Source organism: Sylvia atricapilla, chromosome 17 (genome assembly GCF_009819655.1).
Source record: "Sylvia atricapilla isolate bSylAtr1 chromosome 17, bSylAtr1.pri, whole genome shotgun sequence".
Lineage (NCBI taxonomy): Eukaryota > Metazoa > Chordata > Aves > Passeriformes > Sylviidae > Sylvia > Sylvia atricapilla.
In genome coordinates, this window is record NC_089156.1 from 10,410,430 (window position 1) to 10,437,665 (window position 27,236).

Here is a 27,236-nt window from a genome sequence, read left to right on the forward strand (position 1 = left end):
TCCCGCTGCCCGCGGCGCCCCGCCCCGCCGGCCCGTCCGCCGTTGCCCGCCCCCGGCCGCGGCTGCGCGCTGCGTTCTGCGCTCTCATCATGGCGGCGCGGGGCCATGTGCAGGACCCCAACGACCGCCGCCTGCGGCCCATCTACGGTACGGACCCTCCGCGCCCCCGCCCCGGGCCCGCCGCCGCCGCGGCCCCGCAGAGCGCCCCCCGAGCCCCTCCCGCGCTCCCGGCCCCGCGGGGGCGGTGTGGCGGCGGTGCCCGCCCGGCCGGGCCGGGGTCCCGCGGCGCCCCGGGGGTACCCCCTCGGCCTGGGGGGGGATCGCAGCCGGCGCCGCTCGCAGCCCAGGTAACCCCGACCGGAGCTTTCGGCGCCGCTGCGGAGGAGCCGGGAAGGGATTCGTCCCCGAAGGAGCAGCCGCGGATGCCCCGGAGTTGTGTTGGATGTTGTGGCACGGAGCGGTGACGCTGTTGGGGGAATTAATTGGGAGGCAGGAGAGAAGTGGAAGGGGACGGTGTCGTTAGGAGTTTGTCCGGTGTTGTTGCGTCTCCGAATATTTGTCCGAGGGTATTCTGTGCTGTTGGGGTTGTTTCGGAGGTTGTAGGCGAAGCTTGGCTCTATGCAAATATGGAGAAAGAAAAGGAAAACACTTCCCCGGGCTACGGTATCGTTTCGTCCCCAAGACTGAAGATTTGGTAGAGATTGAGGAAAACGTTCTTAACTTTTCCAGAGGGATAAAAACCTGTCCCTAGAGACGCGGAGAGCTGCCCTGGTTTGGGGCCGGACGTGCTTTGGGATGTCCTTTGCTGGGGCAGAGGGATGGTGCAGTACAGGCTGAGTCCGTGCTGGGTTCCAGGGAAAGGCAGGGAGGTGGTTTTGTTCGATTAGAAGTGTTCAAGTTCGTTGCAGTTTGTCTTTATGTAATGATTTTTTTCCTTAGTTTTCTATCCGTGCTGTCTTTGGCAGTTTCTTTGATGTGCAGTTATTTTTGTCATAACCTGTGTAAGAAATTGTATTAATGGAAAAATCTGGGTAAATTCAGCTGATATCGAAGCAGATGATGTTGAGCATCTCGCCGTGTTCATTTTGGGGAGAGCTTTAGGATTCCTTTCTGCTCCTTCTGGAGGGGATTCTCTGCAGTGCAAGGTTTGATCTCAGGCTGTGGTGCTGCAGAACCCGAAATAAAGCGTGTGGTAAATACACAACTTCCCCACATCAGCAGCTGGGGAGGTGCAGTGTCAGGTCCAAGGTCTGCCTCTGGATTTCAAAGTGTGCCTGGATTTGTGCTGTGGTTCCCCAGGATTCCTCGACAGCTCTGGTTATCTTTGATCTTGACTTGTTCTCCCTTCACCTGAAGGTTCAGGTGTTGCATTTCCAGCCTTTGAACATCCCCACCTATGAACTAGCATAGGCTGAAGTTTATTTTCTTTTAGCTTCATTTCCTTTGGAAACTGCTTTGGCTTCCAACAACCTGACTTGTTAGGAAAACACAGTCTCTTCATTCTGCTGTGGTTTAGGGAGGTTTGAGGGTTATTTGGTTTACTTTGGGACACCCAAAGCTGAGATGTTCTTGGCACAGCTGTTAATCCCAGTCAGGCAGCTCAGCGTGGGGGATAATTTGTGTGTCACTAAACTGGGTGACAGAGACTTAAAGCAAGAAGCCTCTGGAGTGCTGTTTCACACATCTGAAACCTCTTCACTGAGAAATCCCCAGAGTTTTAATGTTAAAGGTGACACAGAGGTTTTCCTGAGTTGAAATATCCAGTGAGGAAAGACAGTGTCTTGTGGCTTCAAACTGGATTTCATGCAACGCTGTTTATTTTGGTGAGTGTGGAAAGTCTGGCTGGTGAGAGGTTTGCTGTGGATGGGCTCAAGAGCCCAGTTAACTCTGCTTTTAATATACAGCATCCATCTGGCCACAGGAGCAACTGTGGAAGCTATTAAATATAAAGCTGTAAATCAGAATAGATGCACAGTTCGTGCTGAGATTGCCACGGATCAGCTCCTGGTAAAAGAGCTCTGGCTCATAATGGGAATGACAGGTTTGGTGAGGAAAAGGTGTGTCATGTAATTTCAGCTAACTGGCAGGAGAGAGGCCAGAGCAGTGGGAGCAGCCCCTTCCTTTCCTTTGGCACTGGAGGGGCAGCAAAGCTGGCTTTGGTGAGGAAGGAGGGGTTCTTGAGGGAAGGGGAGCACATAAGGGGCATGCTCTGGTCTAAACCCACTTGTTTGTAAAAGTGTAATAACGTGAAGATCAATCTGAAAATTGTAATTCCGAGCTAAAAAGAAGGAGAAAAGGGTCTGGAGATGGGTTTTCTGCAGCTGAACTTTCACTGGATAGTGGGATACCCCCCTGGGAAATACTGATGTTTCACAGTTGTGTCTTCAAAACCGGTCTGGTGGAAGGGTAGTGGTACTCCAGGGGGACAGGTTTGCTCTGCCTGAGGTATGGATGGTGTGGACAAGTGTTCCCCACTCTGCTGGAGTTGGTTTCCAACCTCCTGCCTGTTGAAAGTCATTGAAAGTCTCCCAAAGACACACCGAATTAATTTCTACTTTTCCTGCTAAAGCACTGGAGCTGCACTGCCAGCAAAGAGCTGTTGCTGCAGAATCCTCTCTATTATGGGGCTCTTTTGTTGCTGTAATGATCTGTGTGGAGTAATTACAAAAGCTTGTTTGTTTGAATGACTAAAACCAGTACAACGAGATGAATCCTTCATCCCTGGAATGACAGTTTCCTGAATGTTTGGCTTAGGAGGAACTGCACAGGGAAAATGTGGTTTGTGCTGCTGGTGTGACAGCAAGTGCTCCATGGTAAAGTTGGAGGTGGCTTTCCAGAATGGCCTTGGTGTTCTGGTGTGATTTTGTGTGTGCTCTTCCTCTGCAGATTATCTCGATAATGGCAATAATAAAATGGCAATCCAGCAAGCAGATAAACTGCTCAAAAAGCACAAGGACCTTCACTGTGCCAAGGTGAGTGGGACTGGGGGGCACTGAGCTCATTCTGCCTGAGTCTCAAGGTGTTCCACTGCCCCTTTCTCTGGGAGCTTCCACAGTGATTTCTGAGCCCTTGGAATGTCTCTGTTCCAGCTCACCTCTATCTTGTTTGCCTGAAAACTTGTACAGACACCCCAGTGGGGACTGGAGTGTTGGTTCCACCTGGGCTGATTGTCAGCACCATTCCAGGTGACCTTGGCACTTGGGCTGGGCTTTAAAAATGCCTCTTGGAGCCCTGGGGTTGGGACATCCATCTGCAGGACTTTGGATCAAAACATCTCCTTGGGAGAAAATGTCTGAGGAAAACATTACAAGGTGAACAAGTGTCCCAGAAAAGCTGTGGATGCTTCATCCCTGGAATTGTTCAGGGCCAGTTGGGAGTAACTTGGTCCAGAAGATGTCCCTGCCCATGGCAGGATGTGAAGCTGGATGATTTTAAGGTCTCTTCCAACCCAAAGCATTCCAGGATTCCATGATCTTGGAGGCATTTGCTCTTCTGCTTGGTCACCACCTTCTTTGCTGTTCCCCTGTGAGGGAAAGGGGTTCTGTTCCTCCCTTTCCCAAACATGTGACTCTTTCTGCTTCTCTCAGTTCCCTGGGGGTTTCCCTCTGCAGCTCACTCCACTTCTACATTTTGAAAGCTTCCCAAGCTGCAGCGAGTGTCATTGACCTGAATCTCGTTTCTGTCACTTCTCTCTGTCCACTTAGTGAAAGAAAACTAAGGAAAATTGGCAGGACAGGTCAGTTCACAGCCTCCAGGTAAAGAAAACCACGTGGTGATGCCTCAGGGCAACCTCAACATTTATTAAAAAGTCAAATCCCCTCTTTGATGCTGTTGCATATGGGAGTTTTCCTCTCCAGCCACGTGGATTAAAAGCTTAATCAAATTGGAGTTCTGCAGAGGGAATGAGGTGGTTGGGCTGTTCCCAGCAGGAGTGAGAGGGTTTCCAAATGTGAACTGTGTCTCTCAGAGCTGCCTGTGTTGTGTCCACAGGTGCTGAAGGCCATTGGCTTGCAGAGGACTGGCAAGCAGGATGAAGCCTATGCCCTGGCACAAGAAGTAGCAGCACTTGAACCCACAGATGATAATTCCTTGCAAGCACTGACCATTCTCTACCGGGAAATGCACAGACGTGAGTTTGTTCCTCTCCCAGAAATCTCTATTTGTGTTCTTCCAGAAGGTTTGTGCCCCACAGTTTGGTGGGAAACGTGTAAAATCCAGGATTTGTGGATGTGAGAGACTGCTGAGAGACTCAGAATTGAAGTGATGCCTGTTGTAATGCCTGTAAGGCTGTAGTAATCTTCATAAAGCAAAAAAAAGAACTTATTTAGGCTTCTTATAAATCTGATTGTGTAGCAGGTCCGAAATGAAGCGTGTTGATAATGATGCAGCAGCCTGGGAGTTCATTTTTGGTAATGAATCTACTGGAATTCATTGTCAGTAGTAGAGTGACAGGGATGTCAAATCCCACAGGGTGTGATGTAGCCAAAGGGTTCAGGCCTCAGGAAACTGGTGAAAAACAGGAGGGAAATCCTGACCTCCCAGTTTGGCCTCATCAGCTTTGTCAGGTTCCTTGTAGTGATTTGTATTTTCAAAATACTGAATCATCAGCGTTGGAGTGATGGAGGAAAGTTTCCTGTGGTTTTCTGAAAGATGCCAGACCTCCTCTCTTGTTTTTCTGTAGCTTGAACAGTTGTTGTTTCTGGCAGCTTCTTGGGGAGGGTGATGTGGTGGTACCAGTGTTTATTGTGGAGTTTGGTGGGTGGTACCACTAATATTTATTGTTGAACTGCTGGAGAAATGATCAAGGGATGAAACAGCCTCAGAAAAGGTGTTTGTATCAATCTGCAAAAGAGCAATTGCTTATGTTTTCCCAGTTCATTCCTTGGTGTGTGTTTGTGGAGTTAAAGAATCATTTGTTGAGTAATACCAATATTTTTTGTGTATTTTTGACTTTGATATAAACCCCTGTGAATGACAGGAGCCTCTCTGCGATTAAAAACTTCCATTAAGCTGAGCTTTGTAATTTTTAGGTTTGTAACTCAGGAACTGGTGGGTGTGAGGTACTTCCACTTTTGGTCCTGCAAGAAAATTGTAATTAGATGTTTCCTATATCTGTGTCAGGGGTGTGTAAACTGTGTGGAAGGCAAATTACATTTACTTTTCTGTTTCTACTCTGAGCTACAATTGTTGGTGTAAGAAAAAAAGAATATGGAAGGACAAAAATGTAAGAAAGTTTTGCATATTGTACTGCCAAAAGTATTTTGCCATGGTAGACTCTTACTAAAAAGCATCGTGTTAAATAATTGTTTAGAATACTGATACAGGCAACTGGGAAATAGCAGGATATGATTAATGTGAGTAAACCTGTGATAAGAACAATTAATTTGCCATTAGGCTCAGAAAGTGTTTGTTTTGATACATAACTCACATGGAGCAGTCATTCTGCCAGGAGGAAAACTTTCATTCAGTTTAATGCTCAAAAATAGACAAACTTTAAAAATAGACCTAAAATTCTCCTAAACAGTTCAGTTGCTGCTGTTGAACTCTGTTTTGATTTAAGTCTATTTTGAGGTTGGTTTGGAGTTTTTTCAGCACTTTCCTCCTGTGCTTGATGTTTGCATTGCCTGGGGGACAGAGCAACAATTTGGGGGCTGATGGGTGCAGTTAATTCTGTTTAGAGGATCCCTGGTGCTCTTTAGGGAGCTGTGCTTTAAAATATTCCAAAGCTGGTCTTAACTCTGGCATCTGGTTTTGGTTTAGCCGAGCTGGTGACTAAACTTTATGAGGCAGCTGTGAAGAAGGTCCCCAACAGTGAAGAGTATCACTCCCACCTCTTCATGGCCTATGCCAGGGTTGGAGAGTACAAGAAGATGCAACAGGTATGACCAACAGTTTGTGTTCTGGCTGGTTTAAAGTGTATTTTTCTCTGTCTTTTAGTCTCATTTGCTTGTTATGAGTAATCTGAAAAAAGCTGAGCTGGGTTAATGCAGAAGTTAAACCCTTGGTTGGTTTTTACAGAGAGGTAATGAGGTTTTTTTAAACATCATTTTTTTGGAGGTGGGTTGTCTGAAGACAGAAGTTTTGTTTACTTAAAGCTGTGTCTTTTACTGGGCTGTGGGTTTGTACTGACAGTACAAAATAAAGGAATTCTGGAATAGGCACATCTAGGAAGAGCTTCTGATCCATGTTTTCACATTTGATTCTGGCCTTAGTTCTCTCTTAACTTGAGGAAAATAAATCCTCCCCTGCTTTTACTTGAGCATCTGAAATACAACTTGTATTGATGTCATTCAGTAAACAGACAACTGAAAAGCACTTGAGATACCCCCTCTCAGTTGGCAGCACAGTGTCACACTGATTCGTTTTGTTTTCATCCCTTCCAAATGAGAATGCCTGTAAATAGAATATGATTTTCAAGGCCTGCATGCTTATTCTTCTGTGTAAAAAAGCACAGGGAGCCAAGAAATAAGTGCTAAACTCCCTCTTGTTCCTGCTGTGACTTGATTTTTTTGCACAGGTTTGGCTTAAATAACTAAAAGCAGTTATTGGTGTACCTGAAATGAGAAGCCTCCTGATACAGCCCAAACTTTAGATGTGGTGGATCACAATCATGAGTGGACAGAATGCCACAGATAACAATAATTAACATTTATGTGACCTTTTATATGTCTGAAGTGACATAAAAATGTGGCTCTCATAAAATTACCATTTTTAGTATCAATTGAATCAAATCATCATTATCAATATCACATTGTCAGAGTGGGATGTTGGCACCTGTGCTTTTGGATTTAGGGATGTGAAGAGTGTGTGGATGGTGACTGATTAGGGAATGGAAATAAACCCCAGTGTCCTGTGCTCTGGGGTGTTCCAGCTGAAAATCCTGGAAAATGCCAACTGCAGTCAAGGGAATTGGCACAAAAGTCCAGCTGTAGTGGTAGATTGTTATGTGTAGTTCCTCGTAATTAATTACAGATTTTGTAGGGGTAAAAGTCTCGTCCTTTGTTATGTACAGGCACTGTGAGGGAAATGTGGGAATAGCTGTTAATGTGTTAGGGAAAATCGTGAATTCTTTGGCTCTGCTTTGATTCAACCAAGTTCTCTGCTTAACCTTTGCTCCCCCTTCTTTGCACATGGAGGTGACCCCAAATTTGGGGGTCTCAGTGGGTATGAAGTGAGTGTTGGAGGGCAGTTAGTTCCTGGAGGCAGCCATAGGTTTGCTGTGTCCTTCAGCACTGGAGATCTCCCCTCATTCCCAAAGAAAAAATCTGCTTCCTCCTGGAGTTACCACTTGCAGTTAAAGCTGCCATCTGTGTAGGCAATCAGTGCTCACTGCTGTTCCTTGTCAGACCTACACAAAGTCCTTGGAAACATTTCCACCCTCTGTTTTCCTCAGGGATGTGTGTTAGGAGGGAAGAGCTCATGGGTGGGGAAAAGTCCTCCCATGTGCAGTTGTCTGCTCCCCTCACTGCTGCCCGTCACGAGCTGTTAGAAATAAATCTCTTTCAGGAACGGTGAAACTTGTATCTTCTGTTTTTCAGGCTGGAATGGCACTTTATAAGATTGTTCCCAAAAATCCGTATTATTTTTGGTCCGTGATGAGCCTGATCATGCAGGTGTGTGCAGTTGCTGCAGTGCCAGTGCTGGTGCAGAAATATTCTGAGGGAAAACATGATGATTTGGGGTAAAATGTGTGCTTGAGCTGTTTCTGTGTGCTGCTGGGAGAAAGACAGCCCTCCTTAATTAGCATTATTGTTGTGGTCCAAAATAAATGCTGAAGTGTTTTTATAATCCAGTTTAACTCTTGCCTTATCACCTTTGTACTATTTGAATTATTCTCTGGTCTGCACTAATATCCAGCTGTCGTTTTGGCAGAGGTAATGAATAAATTCTCCACTATCTGCAGTTTCTCAGTCAGAATTGTGCCTCTCTAGCGAGGTTATAAAAGCTCTTGGAGGGAACAAATGAGAGCTCTGGAATTAGCAGCAAGTCTGCAGGAATAGGCACAGATCAGCTGTGCTGCTGCTGGTTGAGGCAGCACATTTGGGCACTAATCAGACACAAAATCAAACAAAAATAAGCTTGGAGGGTTTTAATCACCTCCTCTAAAAATCCTGTGCCATTTAAAACACAAAAGTGTTCCGGCTCCATGTTTTTATCACGAGGTTTTTGTGCTCAGAGATGCAGGGCTCTGGTTGATCTGATCAAAAATGAGCTTTTCTGTGTAGCACCAGTTTTTCTGCTGCCTTTTCCCAGAGCAGTTGCACTCTCAAGTCACAGTTGGCAGCTCCAAACAGGCGGCTGGGGGGGATTGGAGCACTTGGGTGGTTTTGTTTTTCATCTTCCAAAGTGAAAAGAGTGATGGGTGGGACATCACAGACAGTTGCTGAGCTGTTACAATAATCCCTCTCTTCCTCAGTCTATCTCAGCACAAGATGAAAACCTCTCCAAGACGATGTTTTTGCCACTTGCTGAGAGAATGGTGGAAAAAATGGTGAAAGAGGACAAGATTGAAGCTGAGGCTGAAGTAAGGCTTGGTTTGAACTTCGTTGAGGCAAGGAAGGCACTGTTAAGGGAACTTGATTGCCTTGGAAAACTTAAAATAAAAAAATAAGCAATGTTTTGGAATTAAATGTTGATGTAGGGGGCAGAAGGAAAACCAAAAGCAGGGGGTGAGGAGGGCTTCAGAATCCCGTGGCTGAGGCAATTTTTGGTGTTTGATTTGACTGGTGAAGTGCTTTGCTCTCTGAGAAGCCTCAAGAAAAACATGAGGACTAAGAATGGAGAAAAAAACCTAAATTTGAGTATTGCCCTTTGGGATACCAAAGATAGCTTTGCAGGCCTGGTATCCCCTGTTTTCCCTTTTGGCTCACCTGGGTATGATCTTCCTGGCAAATTTCATTGCAGTCTAATCTTTCTTTTAAGGTGGAACTGTACTACATGATCCTGGAACGTTTGGAGAAGTACAAGGAAGCCTTAGATGTTGTGAGGGGAAAACTTGGAGGTAATTTATTCTTTAATAAATCAGGATTGTGTGGAGAATACAGCAATTCTCCTTTGCTTCAGACTTGTCCACTGCTTAAAAAAAAAAAAAAATTTAGGGAGCCTGACTTAACACCAATTTTAACCTCAGTGTAAACTCTGGAGGTACAACCTGGTTTTACCCTACTTGCTTTATGATATTTAAACACTATTCAGAGCTGAGCTTTGCAGTGGTAAATTGGGATGATGTTCTTGGTTGTAGCTGCCATCTTCAAAACTAAAAAGTCTTCAATATCTGCATTTTAGAGGAGTTTACTGAACATTAAAATGCACTTGGAATTGGGATGTGAAGGTTTCCATGGGAAATCTTTCTGAGGGCTGCCGCTGTGTTAGACTTGGTGGTTTGGTGCTGGGCTGAAATAAGAAGGTTTATGCAGGGAATAAGGAAGAAAAGAAGGGATGAGCTGAGCTTTCCATGTTTTTTTTTGCTGCAGAGAAGCTGACAAGTGAGCTGCAGAGCCGGGAGAACAAGTGCATGGCCATGTACAAGAAGCTGCACAGGTGGCCCGAGTGCAACGCGCTGGCCAGGAGGCTGCTGCTCAAAAAGTGAGAGAGGATTCCTGCAGTCCTGCAAAAAAGATGGAACAAAAATCCCTGCTTGTTTGGGAGTGGCCTTGTTTGGTGGCTGTTGTGGTTAAAATAGGAGAATATGAGGAAGCTTTTCCAAAGGTTGCACTCCAAAGCCAGGCATGGTGAAGGTCACTGGGAGAATCAGGGTCAGGACTAGTGTTGCTGCTTTTTTTCAGGCAGAATTTAGCAACACATTAATGCAATAAAAGGTTGTTTAGCTCCTTATTTCTAAATTCTGTGTTGATTGTCTAGCTCTGACTTCGCAGTTGTCATCCTGTCTATGATTTACATTACATTTTTCACATCTAAACTTCTCCCATTTGGCCAGACCTCGTCATGAGAAATGCACGTAATGCTTGGAACAGATGCATCAGGAGACAGAACATTCCAGTGGGATCAAATCTGTCTCAGAACTGTCAGGAGAGATGTGGTGTTTGCTTTTGAATTTAGCTATGTTCTCATCTTAGATATAAGTTAAATGCAGAAGAGAAACTTCTGCCTTCACGTTTTGTGGGGATGTTGCTGAGCTCTGACTGGAACGTGAATTTTAGGAGGAGAGCTCATAGTTCATAGCTTGCCTCAGTTTGGAATTGAAATGGTTTTGCTTAATACGTTTCCAGAAATGCAGGCTGATGATATTCCTAAGATTTGAGACCTTTTCAAGGGGAAACAATTTGATGATTACAATTGGGCTTTTTTCTGTAATATGGTTATGTGTTATTCCTTAGTTCAGCTTCAGTAAGAAATGTAGTTTTAGCTGTTAATTGTTTTGGCAATTCCCTAAATTTTGTCCTGTGCCTGATTTTTGTTTCAGCTCAGATGATTGGCAGTTTTATATAACTTACTTTGATTCAGTGTTTCAACTCATTGATGAATCCTGGACGCCTCCAGCAGAGGAAGAACAGTAAGTTGAGAATTTTGCTGTGGATTTGTTTTCCCTTTGTGCTGCAGCAAATTGTTTGGGTTCATATATTCAATATTAGAGTGACTTCTTGATGTCAGAGCCCAAATGATGTATTTTCCCTGCTTTGCTTTGTGTGTTTTCCTTGCTTTTATCTGGAGGCTGGGAATAGTTTATGGAAATAGTTTGTACATTGTAGAACTCTTCCAGCTCATGTCTTCTGTGGTGGCTGAGTTGGAGAACCCATCATTTCCCTGTCTGGGAGTGTGCTGAGCGTGTGTTACAAGTGAGAACTCTCCAAGAACTTTTTGTCTGTGTGGTTGCAGCTCTCTGGAAGGAGAAGTGCACTGCTCCATCGAGCAGGCTGTGAACTTCATCGAGGAGAGGATAACAGAGGAGTCCAAGAGCTCCCGGCCGCTCCGGGGGCCGTATTTGGCCAAGCTGGAGCTGATCAGGCGCCTGCGACACCGCGGCTGCAATGACGAGTACAAACTGGGTAAGAAACTGCCCCTCCTGGGTGAGGAGTTATCTCTTGGAGAGAGGGAGGGAAAGCACAGACTTTGTGCTAAATCACTGAGTTAAATGCAGTTTTTTCATTAGGAAGAGATAGCTGTTGTTCTGTATGTAAAGAATTTTCAAAGCATTGGAAGAGGAAGGTGGAAGAAAGGCAAGTATTTCACAGACTGTTTCAGGGCTTGGAAAAGCCAGCAAGGGAGGTTTTCAAAAGGACTTCAGAGGCTTAGGAGCATCCAGTCACTGACACTGTATTCCTGGTGGAAAGTCTTGCTGTTAGCAGTGGAATCTCTGAGTGGGTTTTAAGTTTTTATGGCAGCAGGGGCCAGGTTTTGCTTTTTAAAAACCTGCATCACAAAATGGCATTTAGGGAATCAATGAAAGGGAATGTGATTAGAGCAACATCTGTGCTATTTCCTAATTCCTTTTGTTTTTTCCATCCCAAAGAAGTCGTGGTGAGATGAGTGGAGGCTGCATGTGCCTGGATTGCTGAGCTCTTATGTGCAAAAGGAGCTTGAATGAAGCTCTTGGGCTTTTTTTAATGTGTCCTTGGTTACCAGAGACATTGAGCCTCTGTTAAAATCTGCAGTAGTGCAGCTCTCTGTTTTCTAAATCACTCTGTAATCTTGAAGGGAGGAGAAAAGAAGAAAAGGCTGAACAAAGATTTCTCAAAGTGATTTTACAGATTTCACTTCTACTGGAGGGCATTAAAAAGGTGACCTGGCTTTTTTCCTAGGTGATCCAGAAGAACTAATGTTCCAGTACTTCAAAAAATTTGGGGACAAGCCCTGCTGTTTTACTGATCTCAAAGTGTTTGTGGATCTCCTCCCACCCAGCCAGTACACAAAGGTAAGGAAATATCAAGAAGTGGTGGCAGGAACTGCAGTGCTTGTTTGCACTCTGGTCCCTTTATCTTAGAATACTTGTGGATCGTATTAAAAGACTGGAAACATCAATTTTTTACTTTCTGCTGGAAATTCAGAGAGCTCTTTGTGCTGTAGAAAAATACCATGAACATCTGAACACTTGTGAAGTTTCATTCAGAGGATTTTTACTGGAGGTTTAAAGCTAAGTTTGATCCTGCAGAGTCTCAGATCTGGTATTCCTTTGGCATTTTTATTCCCATTTTTCAAGGTGTCAGGGCGCTCTGAGCTCAAAGTTTCTGTTTAATGGGGAGAAGCTTCCCTTCATCCCATGCAGGGATGTCACAGATGCTTTGCTGGCCATGCCAAAGAAGGGACACATTGACCCAAATTCAGGGGTCATGGAGCCACCTATGGCAGTTTTTTCCAGAACCTCTTTCTGAAACAACTCTCTGGAAAAGAGTTTCTCTGAAAAGCCCGTTTGTGCAGAGTCATGAGCAGCCTGGAGTGACTTCAGCAGCTGGGAATTCTGTCACTCACCCCAGTGTTTGTCTGAGCCATTGTGTCCAGGGATCAGCGCTGGGGAGGGCAGAGAATCCAGGATCAGCCAGAGCCTGGGGATAAAGTGTTGGTAAACAAAGTGCAGGTAGTGAAGTTCTCTTGGTTTATTAAAGTATTTTTTAACTCCTAATGCAAGCTCTTCCCACAGCCCCACTGCTTTTGGGAGCAGTGGCTCTGGCAGGGGTGGCTGTTGCTGGTGTTTTATGTTTAAAGTTGTGTTTTTAGCCCACTGGCAAGAGATGTGGCCAGCAGGATATTGAACTCCTAGTCCTGGAAGTGGTGACTCCATTGAAAGGGAGCCCTGAAGTTCTGAACAAGTTTCATCCTGACTTTCCAGGAAACAAATTCCAAACCAGGAGTGGAAAAATTGCATTTAATAGTAGTTCAGACTCCAGTTTTGTCACAGTGCTTTTAGAACCATGACTCTGACTTTGAAATTTTCTGTCTGGCCTTAAAACTGCTGCTGATTTACTGAACATATTCTGGAATATATATTGTGTCAAGCTGATGTATTGGGTGGTTTTCTGGCTGTCCCTGAAGCAGCATGTGCAGCAGTTTAACTTGGTCAAGGACACGAGGAGCTGAGGAGGTTTCGTGGTGCTGAAGTGCTGATGAGTTTTGACATGAGAGTTCCACTTCAGTAGCTGAGATCGTGATCTTGCTGGGCCACTGACGTGTGATATAGTCCAGAAATAATGGTCATGACACCAGCCTTGACTTCTTAGAGGTGTAAATTGGAAAGCAGAGCCAATGATGTGGTTGACCTTGCTCTGCTTGGCAGGGTTTCAAACTGAAAAGATCTGTCAACGCAGCATTCATCAAATTCCTTGGGAAAACTGGAATTGGTGTGTGTTGTGCTTGGTGCAGCTCCTGAGCTTTTTGCCTCAGGATTGTATTGGCTGCAGTTCTTCTGTGCCAATACCAAGTGCAGCAAAACCGAACTCATTGGCTTTAACTCAGATTTAAGTTTGCAGACAATGTTGGGTTTTAGAGCAAGAAGCTGCTGCCCAGCCCCGTGAGTTATGAGGAGTCTTTCGTCTCCCATTAAAACTAAACAATGAGAAGCTGCTTTTCTTACAGCTTAATTCCAAAAAGAAGTCATTAATGAGAGTTGATGACCTCACTGGGTACAGCACATTACTTCAGAGCAGAGGGAAAATGTAGCATTGCAAAACGGTCATTGCCTGGAAGTGGCCTGAGAAGCCTGTCAGTAACTAATTATTTTAATTGCATCCCTTATTGCTGTGAGTGTTAACAGGTGCTTGAACTCCCTAGTGTATCAATGAATTGGAAACCCATCTCTGATTTTTCTTCCCTCCATCTGTTCGATGTAACTTAATAAAACCCCAAGCAGCTAGAAAAAAAAAAATCGAGCAACTAAAAAAAATAAAATAAATCCCACAACAAAAACAAAACAAAAACACACCACCAAAAAAAACCCTTCAAAGGCTGCTCATGGACTCAGTGTGACACCAACATGGATGTTTCCACCTTGCTGTTTTGGGGTTTGATTGGAGGGAGGAAATGATGCCTCCTCACCACTTTTGGTTTGACTGGGTGGAAGAAACGATGTTTTCTCACCGTTTGGTGCAGCCCTGCAGCCTTTCCCACCGGGGTTTCTCTTGCAGTTCATCCGGCAGCTGCTGGACGTGATCCCGCTGGCGGCGGCGGCCGAGAACGAGGTGGCTCTGCCGGGTGACATCAAGGCCCTGCAGCAGCACCTGTGTGTGGTGCAGCTCTCCAGGCTGCTGGGGATCTACCACGCCATGGAGAAGAAGCAGAAGCTGGCAGTGGTGCGGGAGCTGATGCTGAGATACCGCCACGGGTTGGAGTTTGGTGAGGAAAAGCTGGAACGCTGATAAAAACTTGGCTGTCTCCTTTCTGATTCTACCCTTCAGCTTCCCTGAATTGTGGTTCCTTTTTTTTTTTTTTTTTTCTTTTCTTTTCAGTATTGTATCTTAAAGATAAGTGAGACTTTCCTGGGTAGTTCAGACGATCTGTTTTTACTTTGCAGGATATTTTCTTTTTTCACTTTGCTTTTAAGCAAAGCCAGGTATTCTCACTGAAGTGCATAGGATACATTTGTGGTCAGCAGATACTAATTTGTAAATTTTGCAGCTGTGGGAGTCAGTTCTTCTTCCAGCTGATATCAATGTTTGAAGTGCCCCAAAGGCCACTCAGTGATGTGTAAAGTTGTTTGGATTTCAAGACAAATCTGATTTTATAAATTAAACTATGGTGCTTTCTCTGATGGTGGTGCCACTCAATAACCCTGACTGTGAGATCAGCTGGCAGCACTCTTAGTAATTCAAGGGTAATTGTTTTTGGGTTTTTTTTCTCTTTTTAGGGAAATCTTGTTTGAAAACTGAATTGCAGTTTTCAGATTATTACTGCCTGCTTGCAGTTCACTTGCTGCTCGATCTGTGGCTGGAAGGTACGTTCCCAAAATTGTGCCTTGCTCTGGGATCTCTGTGGGAGGTTGGGAAAGGGAGACTGTGTCTCTGTGGCCAGTGAGTGCTTGGCATGGCTTGTTAGGCCTGGAGCTTTCTGGGTTGGTTGGGTTTTTGGGTTTTTTTTTGCAAAATGAGGTATTTCAGGAGTCCCTCTGATCAGCTGGTATTTGTCCTGAATCTCACTGATGTCTGATCAGATTTAATTTTTCTGATTAATTCCTTTTTTCTCTCCCTTTGCATGAGCTCTGCTGACAACTTCTTTCTGATACCAGAAGTGTTTTGAGAACAGAGTTTCTTTCTCTTCCTGACATACTTTGCCTTTTAGATCCCTTGTTTCTAGACTTGCTGGGACCTGTTCCCTGAAATAAATTTGCCTGTACTCCACCCCTGCTCCTTGTGTTAGTCTCTTAATCCCACGGTGTCCAGTGCTGGGTGTCCTTATGTATATTCCTGCTCTTCCATGTAGTTATCTGTTACACCCTTGTCTTTCCCAAGGAAGATTCAGTCTTTAACCTGGGTAAATCCGTGGTCAGGTTTCTGGCAGGAAGGTGGATGTGGGCTCTTTTGCAATGTACAAGCTGGAATTCCTAAACAGCCCGGGATTCATCAGGGAAGGTCGCTTTGCCTTCAGTGTGCTCTGTGCAGATGTGAGCTGAGTATTCCCTGGGCGGGATTATTCCCCCAGCATTCCCTCAGGGAGCAGCTGGAGTGCTGGAGCAGGTGTTACTTTGGGCCATCTGCACACTGAAATCCCCAGCAGCGCCCTGAGCTTTGTGTAACGCGGGGAGAGGGAATTGTGCCTGTCCCTGCTGACACCTGCCTGTGCTGTGTCTGTCACCAGGTGAAGAGGCAGCCGTGTGGCAGTGCCTGACTCTCCTGGAGGAAGGGCTGTCTCACAGTCCCTCCAATGCTCAGTTTAAGCTGCTGCTCATCCGGATCTACTGCCGGCTCGGCGCCTTCGAGCCTGTCTCGGAGCTCTACTCCAGCCTCGACGCCAAGCACATCCAGCACGACACCATCGGGTGGGTGGTACATACTGAGAATAATCACTCCTGCTGGCCCCCATCCTGACAGCTCCACAGCATCCTTTGACACCCAGAACTCAGCAGATTGTCACATTTTCATGTGCTGTTGTGCAAAAGCATTCTGGAATTTTTTGGGAGGCACATCACCTGCGTGCTCCCTCTTTTTGTAGGGTGTCTTCACCGTGTGATTTTGATCTGTGTTGGGTGTTTTTAGAGTATTAATTAATCTGATGGAAATTGGTGAAATGGCTGGCTGGCTGCCAGTCAGTGTGGTGTTCCAGCTTGGGAGCACCAGTGAAAGCCAACACACCCAAAGCCTTTGGCTGGGTGTGTTTGTGGGTCCCTCACTGAGCAGCTCTTGCACCCTTAAGGTGAAGAAGGAACTCCAAGCCCTCACATACTGCTTTTAAAAAACTGAGAATTCATTCCATTAAAAGCCTGAACTTGCCCATGAGTGCTGTTAATGCTGTTAAATGTCCAGATGTCTCCTGTGCAGCTGCTTGCCAGGGCAGTGGCTGACGTTTGCCTCGTGCTGTTTGTTGCAGTTATCTCCTGACACGCTACGCCGGCTCCCTGGGCCACTACGCTGCTGCTTCCCAATCCTGCAACTTTGCACTCAGGTTTTTCCACTCCAACCAGAAAGATGTAAGTTGAAAGAAATCCCCCCCCACCATGACCTTGTAACACATCTAAGTGTCTTAGAGAGGACCTGTGCAATTGTAGTGGTTTAAAACATAACAAAGAGCAGCAGTAGGGGTAGCTTTGTAGTAAAAATTGTCTCAGCCTGCATTTTCTACTGCAAGGATTTGTGAGTTACTGTTACATGAGATTTTGCTGCAGCTTCCTCTCTGTTAAAGGCAGTTTTAATGCTCCTCGTAAAACAGCTATGATTGCTTTTAAATTAATGCTTGTGATTTTATGCAAAAATTGAAGTGGGATGTCATGTGGAAATAAGTGCTGGTGTCATAAATGTGGCATTTTGCAAAGTTACACAGCAGCCGGTGATGATGGGTCAGGATGGGGATGGCACATGATGAATCCTTTGTTACAAACACTGGAGCTGTGTGTTTTCAGTGGATGGTGGGGGGTGCACTTCACTTTAAAGGGACCATCCCTTTCTGAGGAGTGGGAATATATCCTGTGTATTTGTATTTTACACCTTGGGCACTGTTGAGAGGTTGGTGAAGAAGATTATTTTTACTTCCTAAGAAACAAAGGTGCAATCCATTTGTAAATCTGCCTGTCAGCCACTGGCTAAGTTGGCTCCAGAGGCACTGCAGTCACACAGTTTGCTTTCCCACTCTCCCAGCAAGAGATAAAAACACAGGAATTGTCTGCACTGAGCAGTAAAGGTTCTCACACAGAAACCCCTGAGAAGCAGCAGCTTGCTCTGTTGGCAGCCCAGGTGTTCCTGTGTACAGGATTCCCATTGCTTGGAGTTGTAGGTACCAAGTTCCTGTGATCTGTATCTGACACAGAGGTTTTCCTGAGGGATGCACATGGATTGTTCAGTGGGGAGCTCACTCTGCTCTGCATCCCTCCATCCATCCATTGCTCATTTTTTTTCCTACTTGCTAAGAGGCTTTGGATTCCTGGGAGTGAAGCCCTCTATCCAGACAACTGGTTTTTTTTTTTACTGAGGTGTAACTTTTCAGTCTTGTTTAAAAGTCATTTGGTGGATGTTAATGAAAAACATCCCTGGAACCAACTGTCTGAATGAAACCCACGACTGCTGGGCGCCGGGTGGAAAAGTGAACTGAAAAAGCTTCTGGATGTGATTCCTCTGCTTGGGAACACTGTGATGTAAAGCATCAAGAAATCATCTTTCCATGGAAAACAATCTGAACTAATTGAGGTGTGGTTCCCTTGGGAGCATTTATTCCATGTGGAATTAATGATGGAGGTGCTTGTGGCAGAGAAGAGTTGGATGTCTCCAGTGGCTCAGCATCTTGTACATGGATGGTGATGGCTGCATTCCAGGTGCTGTTGGCAGGAAAACACAGCTCATGTTCCAGAAATCCCAAAAAGGTGTTGCCTTGCTGCTACACCTTCAAATATTGGGATTTCAAGAAGCCAGAAGTGGTGCAGCAGGAGGGCAGAATTCCTCATGGGACAAGATGAGGATGGGACTCTGGGACCACTCACATCATATCATGGAGACTGTTGCAACCAAAGGACCATGAGTTGATGTTGCTCTCATGTCTCCAAATCTCTGCTGTGCTCTGGACAATTCCAGTGGTTGTCTCCTTAAGATCCTTTTGATGGAAGATGACTCAAAAGCTGTTCTTACAACCAGGAATTGCAAGAGGTGAAGGCTCAGTTCACGGTGCTGTTCCCTGAGGATTGTGGTGTGAAAAGAGTGGGGATGAAGAAGGATTCCTTGCCATAAAACATGTCACAAGGTCAGGATCTCCCAGTTTCTGTGCTGCTGTGGTTCTGCCCTTCTATGCTCAGGGTGCTTGGAGCAGCTCCCACTCAAGCCCTGTAACCACATCTGCAGTGTTAAAGGAGAACTATCCTTTAAAAGTTCTTTTTTTACAGATTTCTAGTGCTGCCTGCTCCTCCCTAGGTCGATGCAGAGATAACTGGAATGTCACAGCACAGAGCTGTGTGTGGGACTCTGCCTGGAGCAGGAAGTGTGGGATGTAAACGAAGTCTGGCATAAAAATAGAGCCCCTGAATCAGACTTCTTGCTTTGGATAAATCCGTTCTCCTGACTTGCTGAACTTCCCAGCCTGACGTGAATCCTGTGTCAGAATGATCCCATGAGTAACAGCCATGTAGGATGCTGTGCAATCCTGCCACTATTCCTGCTCTGGGAGAGGATGCCAAGGACAGGGAGGAGAGAGAAGGCAGCATTGCTATATTTGGCCAAAACTAAAAAGGCAGCTCGATCCTCCTTGAGATAGTCTTCCTTCAGCTATGCAGAATCACCAGTAATCTCTCTTAATTTTCTTGTGTCCATCCATCTTTAATCTCTCCAGATACTGCAGGCAAACCACTCCAAGGTGTCCTGGGGGCATTTAAAAACCACGTGGATGCAGTTGATTTAGAGCCCATAGCCCAGTCCCCGACAGTCACCTCTGCAAGGCTGTTGATCAGAGGGTATGTTCTTGAATATTTGGCATATTATTTTCGTTCAATGAAAATAACGAAATTACTTAGGGAAAAAAAATAAGGACAACTCCCTAGAGGAGGTTTCTTGGTTTGGAGGGGGAAAAAAAGTGTTTTGCATCTGTGAGTGTTGCCTTCTGGTCTCTCAGAGCCTTCCAGACAGGTTGAGTCTTTTAGGACCATATAAAATTCAGTTGAGCAGAAGCCTTTTTTGGTGCCTCTCATCTTCAATGCAATTCATAACCTTGTTCAGAAGAAAATAGTTGATTTGCCAGAATTTCTCTGTTGTGGAGTAATTCTGATACAAAAAACTCAGCTATCAGTCATGGCTGGGAGCAGAAATAGTTCACTCTGTGTCTACAGTTAGACATTTTCATTAAAACACTGCTTGTCTGGGTCTCCTTCATCATAAAAATCTCTTTTTTTGGAGATTGCTTGGACTGAAGTGAAATACTGGCTGCCTGCCTTGTATTGCTGCATTTCATCAGAGGGAAAACAAAATACCCCATGGACTCTGAGAGATTCCTTCGATGTTTGTGTTGTGCCATGTACACACTGTATGATACTGTATTCAAAACTCTAATAAAAAAGAGAAACAAAAAATGTGTGAGTATTTTTTTTTAATCTATGTTGTGGTGATATGCGATGTACATCCTAGTTGGTTCCAGAAAATCTGGGCTGTACTTCTTTCACCTTGAACGATTCCTCACAGTGAAGTGATGATTTGAGTCCTGCATCTAAAAGGAAAAGAAGAAGGAAAAAAAAGCCTTCCTAAAGCATCACTTCCCTGTGAAATATTTTTCATTGTGGCGACGTGATGTTTTGTGTTGGTTTGGTTGTTAAACCTCACTGCCCATGGAGCATCTGGGCATTCCCAGTTTAAAGTAGCAAAACTGCTTGGGTAATTTGGAGAAGCAGAAGCACAAACTCCTCCCAGGGACTGAGGATCTGCCGGGTCCTGCACCTCTTGGCTCACAAAAACCACAGAAATGCAGTTCCTTGGCAGTGACCTTGTTGGTTGCTCCTAATTTGGGAAGTCACTGAGGAGAGCTGGTGTGTGTTGTGTTGCAGACCTCAGAATACATCATCCAAGCCTACAAGTACGGGGCGTTTGAGAAGATCCCGGAATTCATCGCGTTCAGGAACAGGCTGAACTCTTCCCTTCACTTCGCGCAGGTTCGCACCGAGCGGATGCTGCTGGACCTCTTACTTGAAGCAAATATGTGAGTGCAGCTCCTGGGATGGGAAAACTGGGAGTGGGCCTTGGAGAGTTGCACCTGCAGAAATCTCAGAGCTGCAGCTCTGCCCCCTAAAGCTTCTTTCTGCTTTTAATGGTCTCAGGGTGCACCGAGGAGGTTTGAAAAAATTCTTTCATGGGAAAGGGTTGTCAGGTATTGGAATGGGCTGTCCAGGGGAGCAGGGGAGTCACCATGCCTGGAAGTGTTCAGAAAACATGGGAGGGCACTGAGGCCATGGTGACTGTGGTGGTGGTGCTGCACTGGTGGTTGTACTTGGTGATCTTAAAAGACTTTTCCAACTTTCTGGATTCTGTGGTTCTGATCTGTTGTCCCTTCACATCCTTGTCAGTGCTGTGTGTGTCACATTGCTGACAGAGGGAAGAGCTGAGCACAGAACCTGGTCTGTTAGTGAGCTGTTTTCTCTTTGCAGTGATCAGCTGTTTCATTTAGTGCTGCTTGTTCTTACCTACAGATCAACCAGTTTAGAAGAAAGTATAAAGTCCATGAGTCTGAGCCCAGAGGAGGATGACATTCCATGGAAAGAGCTGCGTGACAACAGAGACCTGACAGTCTTGTTTAGCTGGGATCCAAAAGACAGGTGAGTAGAAATATCCTCAACTCACACATAGCAAAGAAATTCCTTCCAGGGCAGTTGCCATATTTCAGTGTTCTTGGTCTGGCTGACTTTCACACCATCCACCACATCTGGCAGTGCTGCCCTTTTAGATATTAAGTTCTCTGAATTTCTGACCACTCCTTCCTCGTCATGCAGAACTGGGGAGTTTTGGGTAAGCTTTTGTGCCTGGAGCATTTGCCTGCAGAGCTTTGGTGCCTTTCTCTAGGGACATTTCTGAGGAGCATCGGAAGCTCTCCCTGGAAGAGGAAACCCTGTGGCTGCGAATCCGGTCTTTAACGATGAGGCTGGTGAGCGGACTCCCAACTCTTGGTCACACCATCCAACCAAAGAATTCTGAAAAGACTGCAGAGAATGGTGTCTCGTCCAAGATTGACACGATCCGAGCCCTGCTGCAGCAGCTGGAAGCGGCGGTGGATTCAGGGAAGAAGTTTCTAGAACAAAAAATCCAGGTACCAGTAAGGTCAAAGCTCTCCCCGAATGTTGACCGTGAATGCATCGTGCAGGCTGCAGAGTGCACTTAACTGCCCCTGGGTTTGTGGTGTGTGACTGACTGGGAGATGTGCCAGGCACTGGGTGGAATGAGGAAAAGCTGCAACACCTTTATCTTTTTCTTTGCTTCTTGCCTAGTATCCTGTCCTTGGCCCTCCTCCTACCCGAATGGCTGGCTTCTTCAGCAATGGCAGCTGTCAGTGCCAGACTAGCTTGTTTTATCTTGTTAGTGATATTTATGAACTAGATACCAATGGCTTAGGTAAGTGTTTGGGGCAGGGGTTTGACCACATTGCCGTGGTGTGTGGTGGGAGGGAGCCACATGTCTCTGTTTAGTCTGAAAAACTGCTGGGCGTTGGAGGATGTGGACTCAAAACTGTTACTTGTGTGTTAATTTTCAGTCTAACACTAAATTATCTGTGAGCCAGTGCCTTCATTTAATGTTTTATGTAAGTTTTCATTTTTATACAGTATATGGTGCTGTAATACTGGCTCCTCTTTGAAAGCAGTTGTATTTACTTTTGAGTACTGACACTAAATTGCATTTAAATGCCTCTTGGTTTTCTGGAAGCAGAAAATAACAGAACTTTGTAGCTTATAATTTTTTTTCTTTTTTTTTTTTTTTTTTTTTTCCAGAAGATTCAGCAGAAATCCAGGAAAGAATAGGGAATAGTTTCAAGTCTTTAGTAGAACGACTGACAGGTAAATGGTAATTCAAGAACAGACATTAAGGCAGAGCTTCCTGGCTGTCTGAGGATGGCTGTGGAGTGTCTGCAGGGATGGGCTGTGGTGATGCATCTGTAGACCCTGTGAAAGCTTGAGAACAAGGCTGGGATTGCCCTTGGCTTGTGTGCTGAAGCTGCTGCATGCTCAGAACGTGCTGTGCCCTTCAGTGCATTTATCTCCCAGCCTGGGCAGCTCCTTCTCTTGGTGCTTGGCTCAGGAGGGCTCATCAGGGCTGTGGAAATGTTTGTAGTGAGCCAGAACTCAGAGCAGTAGATGGAGAGGACTCATTATCTCAGTGGTCAGTGCCCTGACAGTTCTGCACGCTGCACTCAGATTCCTGGTGTACAGAAAATGCACATTTAAGATGATCTACTTCATCCTCAAGTAAGGCTTTTCTTTTTTCTTTTCAGACTTGTTCAATAAATGTAAAGGTGATTTGATTGAAGTCAGAGATGGCACCTTGAAAACTCATCCAAACCTGTTAGAAAACTTGGTCTTCTTTGTTGAGGTATTTATTTTCCTTTGGAACACTAAAAATTTGGGAGTAGTGTGGGGTAGAAATGTTGGGACTGAAACAGTGAAAGTTTGATCTCAGTCACTCATGAGAACTCATGAGGGATTTCATTGCTTATTTTAATCATGCTGAATTTTACCAGAAGCCTCCAGTAAATGAAACTTAGAATTTATTTTTACCTTTCTTCCAGACGATATCCATTGCCCTGTGGGTATCAAGTTACTGTGACAGTGTCCTCCGACCTTTTAAATCCAACCTGCAAAAAAAGAAGAAGAAAAAAAAAGAAAGCAGTGTAGCAATGGTACAAACAATATTTCTTTCTCTGTTCCCCAACCCCTCATCACACCTTATTTATACTGAAAGAAAAATCAGGATAGATAACATGAACATGGACTGGTTTTCATAAACTTGTGGAGATTGATGTGGGTAACGATTACTTGGGGTTAATTTTTGCTGTTTAAAATAAGTGACATATCATATCTGTGACATCATGTGACAGTTTTTTAATGAGAAATGCAGCTGTAGAGTGTCATTGACCTTCCTGCCTGGAATGTACCTCAGTAAACTTGTCAGCTGGGAGTGTTTGTCTGGTAGGTAAATTGTAGCTTAGCACTGGTGGGAAGAAGAGAATATGTGTTACCAAATGAGTTATATAAAATGGACATTGATATGTGTTTGTAAATTCAAGACCTGTGTTTGTTTTTACAGCCACCTGTATTTACCCATTTCCTGGATTATGTAACTGAACTCCAGACATTAACTTCCAATGTAATAGATCATATCAAAGGGCTTGAAATGATTCTGACTGCACTAAAACTTGAAGAACTGTCCCTCAAGGACACTCTGCTTTTACAGGTAAAAGATTCCCTGTGCAAACACCGTGGTCCTCAGGAATTTCCTTTTGGTGTTTGCGATATTGGAGAAAGTTTTAAAGGAGGGGGGATTTAAACAGTTGCTGTGGAGTGAGTGATTTCTCTTTTGCACTTTGCAGGAAGAAAAAAAGTTTACAAAGACTGTGCAAGGGAAGGTCCAGAGCAGTTACCATCACTCAGTTCAGGAAATTGGAGAGCTGCTGAAAAAGAGACTCGATACCATTAAAAAACTAAAGATTTGAGCAATGTGTCCCTGACAGACTCCACAGGGGAGTGACACCAGAGTCCCAGACAGAAGCAACATCCACTCTACCATCACTTTAATCCAGAACTTCCTCATAATGCATGAAGGACTTAAAATCATGAAACAATTTTTTTAGGTATTACAGATGTATCGAGCTGATTTAAATTATTGTACATAAAAGAAGCAGGGACCCTTCCTGGGGGTTGACCACTTTTTATACATGTTCATAAGCATATTGCAACAGGAGAAAATTCACTTTCTTCCCTTTTGATCTCTAGAACCAACTGGAGATGATCTTTAGAAGCAGCAATAGCAATCCAGTGTAAAGCATCTATCTCCAAGGATATTTTCATCACCATACAGTGTTTATAATTTTTGTATGGTCCTTGCCTTAGAAATGCAGGAATTGTAGATGTCCACGTTCAGCCACCTCTGATGAACTGAGCCCAGCTTGGAGCTGCCTGTTTCGTCTGCAAACCCACCTGGTCCTGCTGACAGAATTCCATGTGTTGGTCCATCAGGGAGAGGTGAGGCCTCTGTGGTGGGCTGGGAATCATCCGGAGCTGGGGCAGGATCCTCCAGGAGAGAGCAGGAGGGAGGAGGTGTCTGTGCACAACTCGGGAAAACTGCAAATGTGATGAGGAGCAAACTTCAGAGAGAGAGAGATGGGAATGGGTGTTTCAGCAAAAAAAACCACAAAAGACTAAAAGAGAGACCTTGTAAATAATGGCTGCAGTGAAGTGTGACACTGCGCTGGTATCATGTCAGTTTAATGTCAAACAGCAATGTCATGACTTTTAAAAAGTGTATTTAGATTACTGAAACTTTAAGACTTCAATATTTTAATAGAAATGGAATCCTATTGGCTTTGGTTTTAAGTTGGCAGAGGTAACTTTTGCTTCCGCTGTGGTCTGAGGCCGAGATCCTTTTTGTACCTGTGTGCTTGCTTTTTGCAGTTGAACTTTGATTATCCAAGCACTGGCTCATGAAGCTTTCTGTTAGAAAGTGTGACCGCATCATCTGCTCCCACAGAATCTGCACTTCTGCTGGGTTTTTTTTTTTCGTGTTAAAAGAGCAATGCAGCCTAAAATTGATAGGAAAAAAATAAAAAAAGTTCATATACCTGCAATACAAGGGACAGGTCAGACCCAACAAATTCCTCATCTCCTGTTTTAGACCCCCAGGTATCTGAGTCTAGATTAAAATTTTGAAGAGAGCTTGACTGCCTTTGTCATCTCCTCTGTTTTGTTAGTAATGCTAGAATGTTGATGAGAGTATTTTTTTAATAAATCCCCTATATGAAAAAAAAAAAAAAGTCCCATAGCTGCTCTTGCTGGATTTAGTTTGGCTTTGCCCCATCCTGAAAGGGAAAGAAGAATGTCTGCAGGTTGTCAAATTGTAAAGGATGTCCTGATGGTTGAATCACAATGTCTGGTAAGTGCTCTGGGCTAGAGGAATACCAAAATGTGTTAAGTCTGTTTTATAGTAATACTTTTACTGGGGAAAAAAAAAAAAGGAAAAAAAAACCCAAAGAGAACTGTCATGTTGTATAGAAATATCAGTTTTGAAAGAAGAGTGTGCCCTTTAAATTAAATCAAGGCTGGTGACTGAAGGTGATGCTGTCAGGTATGTAGGGTCAGTGAAAACCACCCCAGTGCTGAGATGGGGCAGTTCAGAGCAGCCCTGAGCCAGAAACAGGCACTGTCCTTAGTCAGAGGGCACAGTGCCACTGCTGCTGTCCCTGTCCCATCCCTCTAATTCCAGAGGGCTTTGCACAAACACCAGCAAAGGTGACACGGGACAGTCCCGGGACTGATCCAGGCTGGAGTTTCCTCCCACTGCTGCTACACCAGATGGAACTCAGTTGTATCAATAAGCAATGGTGACAGTGAAAATGAGGTTTAAGAAGAAGAAAATTAAGCATTTAGAATCCTCCTGTGTGCCTGAAAGCAGAAGCTGGGTTTAAAAAAAAAAAAAAAAAAAAAAAAAAAAAAAAAAAAAAAAAAGGTTTCCTGCATCCCTTGAAAGCAGAACTGAAACTGTGGGGGAACTTGTGTCATCTGAGGCAGGGGCTGGGGCAGGGTGGAACCATGGCTCACTCACTTCCAGCACAGGGAATCCTGACTGTTCCCAGTGCCAGCTGCTGTTCTCTTTCCACTTCCAGCCACTGGGAATGACAACCTTGTCAAACACAGAGCTTTTGGAGTACTCGGTGATTTCTAAAAGCAGAGGCCGTCTCTTCCCAAACTGTAGTTTCTCTAGGAGGAAACGGTGTTCAAAAATGACTCCGTACTGACTGACCGGGGGCTTGGTTGAGGGAGAATTTCTCTCCCCCTATAAATTGTGTACAGTTAAATATATTATATATTTCTTACAAAAGAGCATTTCCCCTCCAGAATATGTCCCACACAGATCTGGTAAGAAATTCAAGCTAGAACCCACTGCTGCTGTTCCCCTTTTTTCCACTCTTAGGATTTGTTTTTGTTTGTTTCGGATTTTCTTTGGGTGATGAATTGAAAAACATACCTAGAAGAAACTACCAAGACTACTGTTTACAGACTGAAAAAAAATTACTGCTTTTATACTACTGGGATCATGAGCCACGATCCTTTTACAGATTTCCTCAACTCCTCTCAGCTTAAAATCAGTGTCTGATGTAGATAAAGGTTGGAAATCTCCTACCCTGCTTTGTCTACACACAGGACAAACTGTACAATTGCTTGTTTGTGTTGTCCATCATTTTTGTACTTTTTAACTGTTAAAAAATTGCATTTATATTTTGCAATCCTTGATAATCATGACTTTATTTTAATGGCTAGTAAAATTAGGAAATTTTTTTGTTGTATTTGCAGCCTTATCTGAACTTTCTCTTCCTTGATTATTGTTAATTTATGACTGTAGGAGATATGTACGCCTCAGCCTTCTACGGACTTAAGTGACACAACTGCAACTGAACTGCTTTAAACTGGATGGGTTTATAATTTATATAAAAGTCAGTTTCGTTACAAATCAGTATTGCTGCCTCATTTTTCTGCCTGGATGGTCTGGATGGGATCAAAGTGCTTGTCTGCACTGTCTTTGTAAACCCCGTGGTGTAGCCAGATTATGCTGGTGCAGGACAAGCAGACCCTGCAAAAAGGAAGGATGGAAAAAGAGGCAAAACGCACATTGTTCTCCAGCTGGGGATTAGGTGCAGAATGGTGTCTGCTGGGGGAGGGAGCGTGGACGGGTCAGTGCTTTTACTTGATGAGCTGTCAGTCTGCTCTTTATGCCTTGCTTGCTTGCTTTTCATCCAGTCTTTCCCTGATAAGGACACGTTGTGTCCAAGTGCGGGCTGGTAGTGCATGGATCTCCCCTGGCAGCACAAAACCATCTGTTTGAGAAGGCTGCTGCAGTGCCCATCTGGATAGAAACGTAACCCATCCCCACGGCTTCTCTCTGCTGCCCCGCACGGCCCGATCCTGCCTCCTGCCCTTT

The 27,236-nt window shown here is 44.7% G+C and overlaps 1 protein-coding gene across 1 annotated transcript; it reads left to right on the plus strand.

The window, feature by feature from the left end:
* Positions 1 to 82: 82 nt before the first annotated feature.
* On the plus strand, positions 83 to 26,768 carry NAA25 (N-alpha-acetyltransferase 25, NatB auxiliary subunit). Its single transcript, XM_066331602.1, has 24 exons — positions 83 to 147; positions 2,887 to 2,972; positions 3,991 to 4,129; positions 5,761 to 5,879; positions 7,539 to 7,613; positions 8,417 to 8,524; positions 8,923 to 9,001; positions 9,474 to 9,585; positions 10,424 to 10,513; positions 10,837 to 11,006; positions 11,760 to 11,872; positions 14,076 to 14,283; positions 14,795 to 14,881; positions 15,742 to 15,922; positions 16,471 to 16,570; positions 20,111 to 20,262; positions 20,750 to 20,875; positions 21,120 to 21,363; positions 21,542 to 21,665; positions 22,040 to 22,105; positions 22,540 to 22,637; positions 22,834 to 22,944; positions 23,352 to 23,498; positions 23,635 to 26,768. Exons 1-24 carry the CDS (start codon positions 90 to 92, stop codon positions 23,755 to 23,757), a joined length of 2,916 nt encoding a protein of 971 aa, XP_066187699.1. The 5' UTR covers positions 83 to 89; the 3' UTR covers positions 23,758 to 26,768.
* The last annotated feature ends 468 nt before the right edge of the window (positions 26,769 to 27,236 follow it).